The 10,657-nt window shown below is 34.8% G+C and overlaps 1 protein-coding gene across 2 annotated transcripts; it reads left to right on the forward strand.

The window, feature by feature from the left end:
* The first annotated feature begins 5,627 nt into the window (after positions 1 to 5,627).
* Positions 5,628 to 8,281, forward strand: LOC121741471. 2 transcript variants are annotated; one of them, XM_042134232.1, is made up of 4 exons: positions 5,628 to 5,938; positions 6,318 to 6,517; positions 7,408 to 7,907; positions 7,981 to 8,281. In XM_042134232.1, exons 1-4 carry the CDS (start codon positions 5,785 to 5,787, stop codon positions 8,006 to 8,008), a joined length of 882 nt encoding a protein of 293 aa, XP_041990166.1. In that variant the 5' UTR covers positions 5,628 to 5,784; the 3' UTR covers positions 8,009 to 8,281. The 2 variants fall into 2 exon arrangements, with proteins under 2 accessions (XP_041990166.1, XP_041990167.1); XM_042134233.1 differs by having other exon boundaries at positions 5,630 to 5,938; positions 7,438 to 7,907.
* Positions 8,282 to 10,657: the final 2,376 nt, after the last annotated feature.

Here is a 10,657-nt window from a genome sequence, read left to right on the forward strand (position 1 = left end):
ACAAGTGTGATGAAATAAAGATTCAATTTTTTCCCCCTAGACTTTAATTTAAATCTATCATTATAAACATGCATACAAATTCTCAAAAATATTAACAAGGCACGGTCTTCCTTTGATTTGAATAAATTTTTAAAATACTAGCAAATAATATTTTTTTTTAATGTGAAAATACTAAAATTCAACATATATCAAAATTTGGCTCATTTGTTGGTTATGATGAGTATATTTTAAAGTTAAGGGTTTAGGATTTAGGTTTCAAGGTTTGGGTTTTTAGTGTATAGGGTCGCTATATTGCAATGAAATGAATCTCGACTAGAAAGTATCTCACCAGTGCAATATTAAATTATTGCAACGTAAACTTGCTCCTACAGTTATAACTCAACGGTTAATTCATATTTTCACAGATTTAAAATGCTTTTTAATTTTAAGTCTGATATTTAAATGTCAAGACAGTTTATTAAAATGTCAACACAAATATGTGTTGAAATTTTAATGTGATCGTATTGACATTTTAAAGAAAAGGTAGCATTTAAACACACTCTTGTGTCTATGTGGGGTTAATGTGATTGAAAAAATATAATCCAAAGTAAGAGGATGTCGAATATTCTTTTGTTTATCATTTCACAACTTTTATTTCACAAAATGAAATAAATATGAAGAAATTAAAATGACCCGTGCATCGCACGGGCGTGACACTAGTTAGTAATTTAAATTGGACATTTATTTCTCTTTAAGAATTAAGAATGACTGATCAGTATCCTATTTATTCATCCTTCAATTTAAGTAGTATATAAAATAAGATAGCATACAATGAATTAAACACTAATTAAATGATTTGATTCATTTTCAGCTGCACATATTTGTAATTGACATTTTATGAAGTGGGACGAAGAATAAAATAAAATTTTTAATTACTTTGTATATTTGGAATATGACATTACACAAAGAATCATATACTAAATGGTGTGAGTTAATACAAATTCTTTCAAATGTGCTCTGTTGAAACATATTCTCGATATCGTATTTCCAATCTTCTTTCGGTGTTATGTGCTATTGTGTTTATTATATTTAATAGGATGAGTTGATAAAAAAATAATTCAGGTTAATTTTGAATTTGTTTGAATAAATTATCATTTGAATGTTTAATTTTATTGTATTAATTGATGTATTAAATTTTTTTAATATAATATATATATAAATGTAATATATATATTACAACATATTTAATATTAATATATATATATATATATATATATATATATAATAATCTATCGGTATACCGGTATACCACGGTATACCGTGGATTCGGTATACCGCGGTATAGAATCCACGGTATACCGCGGTATAGAAAAATTGATACCGTTACCGTACCGAAACACTGCGGTACGGTATCATACCGTACCGAAAACTGCGGTATACCGAAAAATCGGTATTTTCGGTATTTTTCCGGTACGGTAAGTCCGGTATTACGGTATTTCGGTATAATTTCTCACCCCTAATTTCATGGCAGAATCAATTTTACCTTATCATCGGCCCATGAAGATCGATAAGCTCCATTAAATTCAGCCTCGGAGTTGATAATTGATTCATGGTGCGACAATTTTGTCCCAATCCCGAAGGGTTCATGAGTTCTTAGGCCGTACTTCACTTTGTACAATCCCACAAGTTTCATTTCCTGAATTCGCCATTCTATAACTAAAGTTCTACAATATTTTATGAACCGTACGCTTTCTAAGTGTGTCCGCTTTGACATTCATAATCATTTTTACATGTTTGACTTCTCGACTAGATTGCTAACATGAATTAGTATATTTGTCAATATCGTCAGAACAATCCCTTTTATTTCTTTGATGTGGGAAGGAAGGATTAGAGAGAGTTCTCACACTTTGCAAAGTTTTGTATTTATTGGGTATAGCCGTATAGAGCTAGCAATTGTGTTTCCTTAATTTGAGATAACAAAATTGGAAGGGTTTGGACACAAAATGTCACCCTATATATAGGGCTTAGATCGGGTCCATAAGGGTGACACTCCATAATGATATGATGTTGCAATGAGTAAGAGTGTCCACAATGGGGGAGCCGCGGCCCCCCATTGCAGAGAGCCGAGAGCCGGGGCGCAGGGCCGAGAGCCGAGGGTGAGCCGCGGCCACGGCTGAGCCGTGTGAGACGCGGCCCTCCACTGCAGCGGGCCGCGGGAATTTTTTTTTTTTTTTAATTTTCGAAAATTATTTTATAAAACACTACACTTCCATTCCATTTTTCCAACTCCATTTTACTTCCATTTTCCTCCAATCTTTCCTTCCAATTTCAATTCAACCTTGGAACTATGGATTCCGACGATGAACAATTCCAACAAGCGGTAGATCTGGAGTTCCAAAACCATGTTGCAGCGGTGCAACGTGAAGCCGACGAGGCGGAAGATGCGGCGGAGGCGGCGGCTGAGGCGGCGGCGGCGGTGGCAGTCCCTCGGCCATTTCATCATCGGTAATTTTTCGACCGTGATCATGCCGGGGCTGACCGCCGGTTGATGGAAGACTACTTCAACGAGAACGCCCGTTATCCGACAGAAATTTTCCGTCGGCGATTCAGAATGTCGCAACGTCTCTTCGTCCATATAGCGACGTGTTTGGCGCAGCGGTTCAGGTGTTTCAACTTGCGATATGATGCCACCGGCCGACCCGGCTTGTCGACATACCAGAAGTGTACGATGGCAATTAGACAGTTGCATATGCCGGGCCCGCTGACATGTTCGACGAATACCTACAGATGGGTGAAACGACTGCCCTACAGACGTTGAGGCAGTTTTGCAAGGGCATTAAGGATATCTTCAAAGGGGAGTATCTACGGAAGCCATCGGCTGATGATTGCCAACGTCTGATGGATATGCACGGGACTGTACATCATTTTCCAGTTATGTTGGGGAGCATCGATTGCATGCACTGGGAGTGGAGGAATTTGCCCGGTGGCTTGGAAGGGGCAATTCACTTCTGGTTTCAAAGGCCGACATCCCACGATGATTCTTGAAGCAATTGCTGATTACCGCTTGCGAATCTGGCACGCGTATTTTGGGGTCGTTGGATCGAACAACGACATCAACGTTCTACGATCGTCCCACCTGTTCAATGACGAGAGCCGGGGTGAGGGTCCGCAAGTTAGATTCATGGCCAACGGCACTCAGTACAACATGGGGTACTATTTGGCCGATGAGATATACCCTCGCTGGCCAGTGTTTGTGAAGACGATCCGACAACCCGTTGGGCCGAAGCAAACCTACTTCGCGAAAAAACAAGAGGGTGCTAGGAAGGATGCTTTTGTTTTTTGGAGACTAATAAAATTTATTAGACATAAATTAAAAAATATTATTAAAAAAGCAAATAAATTAATTTTGTTTTTTGGAGAGGGCCACATTTCGTGGCCCTATTATTTTTATTCATTTTACCATTGTAAAGGCCACAAGAGAGCCACAAATGGTGGCATGGCCACATTTGGTGGCCTTCAAGGGCCACCATTGTGGACACTCTACCATTTACTATCTTTTAATTATTGTTCTATTCAAATTTTAAAATTGATGTGAGAAGAAATGCTTGAGGTTCGTGAAGTGAAGGGGGCGATCTCCAACACTAAACCCGCAAGAATGGGAAGTACGAGCACCATCCTTCCACCTACATTCTAAGATGTCAAAGAATCGTTTCTTCTCAAACTCCTAGTTAGACTTGAAATCTTGGAATGTAATTTTTTTTCAGATGTTCCACCATGAAATGATATAGAACATGACTATCCAAAATTGTTTATCAAATTATCTTAAGGGAGTACCAAGCCTTGGATGAAAACCCACATTTGGTTATTTATGTAATGACCCAACTCTCAAACCGACGGTTGTTTTTACATACCAGTACAATCTTTTCAACAACTCTATTCCTCACTTCTCAACGTGTTTTGGATATTAACCAAAATATTGTTTGAATAAATGAAATATATTGGCTCATTGTTGTGTGTGCTTAAGGTGAAATGACTATTTTGAAGACACTTAGAGAAATATTGAATTACTATACTAGTATAAGGTCAAGGGACCATTCCAATATTGATTCATCATAACATATTATAATGTGTCCACATACTGATTTAAATCAATTTAAAAGCTCATTTCGATATTATTAATGTTACACAGTGTTCATGGTTTAACAAACTATCCTCAAACACTTTCTTGTGTTACAACATTAATATTGTAATCAATCACATAGAAATACTTTTAGCAAAAAAGCTCATAATTAAAAAGGTACATGATATTCAATTATCACAAAACGGTGTGTCTTTTTTTGTAGGGTTATTTTGCTATCACAAGTTGGAATTTTCCGTGGGGACTTAATGAAATGATTGATCTATTGATTAAACAACAAAGCAAATTCTATTTCATTTTGAATCGACAAACCATTTTTTCAAGAAAAAGGGAAAAATAGAAAATGGTAAGGTGAATATCAAATCAATAGGCCTAGGTGTTATGAGAAGTCTCCACTTCAAAATGTGGTCCAAAAGGGTAAGTATATTTCAGTGATGAAATTAGATTTTAAGATAGATACATGCCCCACTATATAGGAATTCAACCTAAACATATTTGATTGATTTGAAATAAAAGGCATAAATGGGCAAAACCCCACACATTTGTGCATTGAATCTAATCTCTTCTTCTCCTTTCAATCTTTTCCACTATTATTTTACTTTCAATTATTTCTTTGACAATTGAAAACAAATTAAAAAGGGAGACATCAATAGGGGTCAATCTTCTAATGATTTCCATTATTTTGCATGCCTTTCAACGATATTTAATTCGTTGCATTCTTTAAGCATATGGAATCAAGACCTTTTTCTTCCTATAAAAATGTTGAGTATATAATCTTTGACCACTATTTTGGGAATTAATTGAATAAAGCCTACACGAGGGGAGTAAAATATTAGCTACTATATTAATTTTTACTGAAATGCCTATTTAATCTAAAATCTGAAAATAATTACTAATATATACTTAGGTTAAAACACGAGGTTCACGTCATCGAATAAATTGAATAATTTTGTGTACTATTGTTGTCGATGAGTTGGCACAAACTCGTTATGAGCATTGAAGATCATATTTTTTTTGAGTTCATGTTAACATAAATTGTTTAACTGCGTGATGACATGAACATGATAAAAAATTTCCGATCTTCAACGCTGATAACGAGTTATACTCGATGAACATGAGAAAAATTTCCGACCTTTAACGCTAAACGAGTTGTACTCGTGAGCAACTAATCAACAACAATGGTATAATAATAATTGCAGTTTATAATACGTAGATGATTTTTTAAGGCTAATATAGAGGATGAACTTATTATAATGTCTCTCAAAATATATTGAAATCAAGGTTCATGTATTTGGGATATCAAAATATATCGAGAAATAGGCTAATTTGGGTTGGGCCATGGAGAAAATTAACTATCACTAATGTAGATTATTTATAAAAATGGTAAATACACAAATATCCTATTTTATAGGGTATATACTTTGATAATGGCCCAAGGGTGAGGATTTAAAAAATGATAAAAAAAATTTAAAAATATTAATATTCAAATTGAATCATACTATCAAATTTTAAAATTTAATAATTCAGAGTTTAATTTAGGTGGATTCAATTTTCGATTTTTCAATCCATTTTGGTTTGGATGAAAAAAAAACTGACAATTAAAAGTTTATCCGAATAATTGAAAATAAAAATTTAGAATTGTATAATTTGAGCTTTGTTGAAAGGAGATGATACTGGATTGCGGAGTAGTGGCACTTCAATGGCGGCCGCGTCGGAGCATTAAGACTCTCTGTAATTCGGCTTCTCCGTCTCTTACGGCGGAGCAGCTCCGCCAACAGCTCGATACTCTTCACAAGGAGGCAGACACCACAAGGATCAAAGGTCAATTTCTTCCCCTAAATTAATTTAATAAATCGCATTTCTTTTCCAGTTTATTTTTAAATTGGCTATATATTGGGCATTTAGGTTGCTATTGCATCGATTTGGCGTTGTAGCAAGCTTAGGATTTCCTTTAATTTTTGTTGAAACATCCTTAATTTGTGAAGGAACCTTCCATTGGATCAATCTATATATGATAAAATGGCTGAGATTACTAGGGCTTTAGCACTCCTTGACTCCAGGGGTTAGGGTTTAGCTAGCCAAGATTGGAACTTTGAGATAGGAAAAATACACAAGAATGTTTAATGTCAAGAATAGTTTTATTAGTTTTCTGGTATGTATAGCTTTCTCTGTGGAAACGCTGAGTTAGTTTGTATTGCAGCCAGTAATGCAAGGCTGAGACTCATTCGGTTATCCGAAGCAGTTGAGAAGATTAGACGGCAAGCAGCGGTTAGTGTTCAGACGGGAAAGGAAAATGAAGCAAGGGAGTTACTTTTTCAAAAGAAGAAAATCATGCAAGCCATGGAGAAGTTGAAGACTCGTATCGAATTGTTTGATCAGTTTTCTGTGAAACTGAATGAGGTATAGCTTCATATCTGCATTTGGGGGTGACTCCACTAGTGGAACAAATACATAAGAGTCTGAAACCTATGGATCAAACAGGGGTGGAAAATGCTTTTGTTGATCCCTTTTGAATAGAAATCATTTACCAAGAAAATTTGAAACGTGATTGAATATTTTGGCTGAATCAGACGTAATTCCAAGTAACATAGCTCTGATAGATTCTTTAGGCGTCTTGCATGTAGGGTGTGTGTGGCACTAAAACTTTATTTCCATTGGAAAGTAAAATGTGTCTGAAACAAGTGCATGGTAGTGATGGATATAGTATTTATTTACTTCCTTATTTAAGCATCAACATTCTTGATCAGTTGATTGGTAGAAAATCTGCATGTAAAGTTGATTATGAAAACTTGTTCGAAGCTCGTAACTAATTTTGTTCGCATCCTGTAGCATTGAGTTGCTAAAGCTCATTGCGCCTAGTCCAATTTCAGTCATAAAAAGCTTTTTCTATGATTCAGAAGATTAATTGTCGCAAATTGCACAACCATCCTTGCAATTACAACGCTGATTTTTCAGTTTGTGCAATGACAACAACCCGAACATTTAAGAGGTGATTAGTGGAAATACATTGTTCTACTGGTACTGTGGTGCATGCCTGGCAAACTTGGTTGTGATTGAAACTTTTGAACTGTAGCTGCAACTTAGGGTGAATGCAGTGTAGTTTTATTTGCAGCACTTAACTCGAATTCAAAATTCAAAATCTTGCATGATGTGAACTGCGGTAGAAAATCATACCACAATTGTGACAAGCCTTTTCGTTATATTATTAATCTGTCTCTTTTAGCTTAGTGTTTTATGTTTATTCTGGATTGATGGAGGTAGTTTTCTTTCTCTTATTTGTCTATCTGAAGCTTGGTCTAAAGAAAAAGATTAAGTTTCAGGCAATCTCCATGAAGGAAAGTCTACTTATTGGGAATATGACTCTGGACCTTGAGGTTAGTGAGTCCGAACCATCTAGTCCCGTTCGAATTGTATCACCGACAGAGGAAAACATTACAGATGACGACCTGCAATTGGATTCGGATAACATGGAATTCGAAGAAGATCAGGAAATGCAAGTTTCATCCGAGAATCAAAGAACCACCCACAGTGAAAATGGCTGTAACAGCCTCGAAGATTCTGTCAGTGAAAAAATGTTAAATGACGCTGACGACGTCCGGGATCCGAGGGAATCCTCAACTTATGAGGATTTCGTGACACACATAGATCAACAGCTCAAAAAAATCCAAGAAGAGCTTGAAACATTTGTAAGGGTTTCAAACTTGTTTCTGGAAAGCAAAGAAAGGCCAGAGTATTCGAAGGTACAACATGCTACGGAAATTCTCGAGGGCGTTTATCATATAAGAGAAAGGTAACTATAGCTCAAGATCTCCATATTTTCATTGGATCCTTTTTAAAAAAAATTTAACCTGTGTGCTTAACAGGATTGCCATTACCAAGCAAACAAAATGAGCTCTAGGTCAAATTGCCATTTTGATGGTCTCTTTTGTTTCAGAAAATGACATGATGAAGGTAAGTTGCCTCTTCTTTTTCTTTTCTGTTTTCTTTTCATTTTTTGGGGGTAACACTCTTTGTATTGTTTTAAGGATAATTGGAGATAAATATGTTGTATAGAGTGATTTGTGATCTCCAATATTTGATTCCAACTTGTAAAGAATAAGTTATTCATGACTTACAAAATTTTGATTATCTTATCAATCATAGAAGTAACTTCTGGGTTAAAAATATTCTTTATAAATAGAATCATACTGCTGTTTTCTTCTAAAGATGTAGATGATCAATATTTTTAAAATCAAATTATATGCTATTCTTTTAATATCATGGAAAAATGCCTCTATAAAAAGGTTGCTGATTTGATTGTTAAACTAGTGTTAGTTTGTGCTATGTAGGAAATAAAACTATTTTAAGAAAAATTGAAAAGTACATTCCTTCTTAAAAGGAATACACATCGATTTGAAAATTAAATTTGCTCCTTAGCTGTTTGATGTCTTCCTCCGTTTCCGTCTCCTATAGTAGATTCCGGTGAACCGGTCTACAACTTGTCTTTCATCACTTCCTTCCGGTGTGTCTTCGGGCACTTCCACTATGTTTTCCTTTCCCTTTCCTGATATGATTCCCGATGAAGATGACACAGTACCAACCCGTTGCAACGACTCCCCACGCTTCTGCAGTTCCGTCACAAGGTCAACGATGTTGCACTCGACTTTTGACATCATGCACGTCTTAAACTCGTGAAAGCTGTCCGGTAATGAGTTGAGAATGATATCCACCTGAGAAGTCGGGCCAATAGACCCTCCCAATATCTTAAACTCTTCCAACGAGGCCATCATTCCCCGTACATGGTCATGTACGGATGAACCATCCTCGAATCTAGAGTTCATTATCCGAAAAATCACCAATGATCTCAAAGGTCGATTTTGTGGCTCAAACATATCCGCGATACTATTCACTATATCCGACGCTGTCGGATAAGTATCATAGAGACATCGGAGTTCCGGTGACAAAGAGAATAGAACAATATTTATTGCCATGTTATTAGCAAAACTCCATGTGTTGAATTTGTTGGTGGTGTCCTCAGAAGTATTTGGTGCAAAGACATAAGGACATGGATTTGTTAGTACAAAACCAACTCCTTCACAATCGAGAACGAATTCTAGAGTTTTTCTCCAATTAAAATAATTTGATGAAGTCAGTTGATGCTCAGCTAGGAGTTCAGCAAGTGAATACATTGTAAATAGTAGGCTAAGAAGAAGAAAAAAATATTCGTCACAAACATTGTTGCATGCATGGAAACAAATCAAATAAAAAAAATTCATGTAACTTAAAAAACAATTTAAATCAAGTCAAGCATGTCACTCAAAACCAAATGAGATTTATAACAAATTTTTTAGGTCACATAATTAACATAATCTAGAAACTGCTAAAGTAACTTGGGACAGGTAGAGTATGAATATCGATTTGTTTTCTACATTAGCTATTACTATTTCGTGTTTGATATTCAGGACCAATATCTCATTTGATCACACTCCTATATGATGAGAATGTTTGATGAAGAATACTCCAACGCCAAAGATCTTGTTTAAGATGCTGTAAAGATCATCGATTTTACAAATCTAATTAAAATGAAATTGTATGGATCTAGGATGTGCATTTAGTTAAAAAAAAGGATTTAAAAGATATTACTCATGCTTAATAAGTGATTAGGATCTTACCCTTATAGCCTTGAGTTTGACGATAGCTAGCGCCTTCTCCTCAAGCTGATTCCTTCGATTCAATGTTCAATCTTCTATTCAATTTCAAATATAGCACTTTGACTCTTGTTTGGTGAGAATTAGAAAAAGGGTGACGAAAATGGGGAGGAAAAAAAATACTCAACTTGTGAAATTTTTTTACTATAAGATAAACCAATTTTCACCTCAAAATACACCCTTTTATAAGCCAAAATGAAGTCTTTAAAATCTGATTGTAAAACATCATCAAGATAATATTGGTTCATAATATAATATGATTCATAATTTAAAAATTACATTAATATTTCAAATTAAATATTACTGAATTATGATTCATAATTCATTTAAAATCAAATTAAGATTCTTTAAATTAATTTTTAATTTATAATATTATTATTGTTGAAAAAAATAATATTAAACACTAAATATGAAAAAAAAGAATCTATAACAAAAGGTGATATAAGAATTCTAGAAAGTTGAACACCTTTTCTTATTTTTAGAATTCTGATCACCAACTTCTTGGTTTAATTAAAAAAACTAACAAGCATCAAAATTTTTAAAAATTAAGAACGAAATTACTTTACCAAGCATAATCCTAGAAATACATATATATATTACAACTGGATTTCAAATAAGATAAATACTAAGAGCTAGAGTTGGGACAAATACTTATTTACGTATAAAAATCATGCAATTTAAAAAGACTACCCAACTCAAAATAAAGCGATAGCTTTTATTTATTGATTTCATTTGTTGCTCACAATTTTTCAAAAAGGTGCCAAAGATCCGTCCGACTTCAACATATTGTGTAAGTTCATTTCTAACTTATCTCCAATTAGTAGAAATGCTTCCCTTGAATGTGATCTTCCGC

Source organism: Salvia splendens, chromosome 7 (genome assembly GCF_004379255.2).
Source record: "Salvia splendens isolate huo1 chromosome 7, SspV2, whole genome shotgun sequence".
Classification (NCBI taxonomy): Eukaryota; Viridiplantae; Streptophyta; class Magnoliopsida; order Lamiales; family Lamiaceae; genus Salvia; species Salvia splendens.

Coding starts and splice junctions, on each gene's coding strand:
- LOC121741471 (XM_042134232.1), top strand. CDS start 5,785: ATGATACTGGATTGCGGAGTAGTGGCACTTCAATGGCGGCCGCGTCGG. Junction 5,939..6,317: donor AGACACCACAAGGATCAAAG/GTCAATTTCTTC, acceptor TTTGTATTGCAG/CCAGTAATGCAAGGCTGAGA. Junction 6,518..7,407: donor TTTCTGTGAAACTGAATGAG/GTATAGCTTCAT, acceptor GTCTATCTGAAG/CTTGGTCTAAAGAAAAAGAT.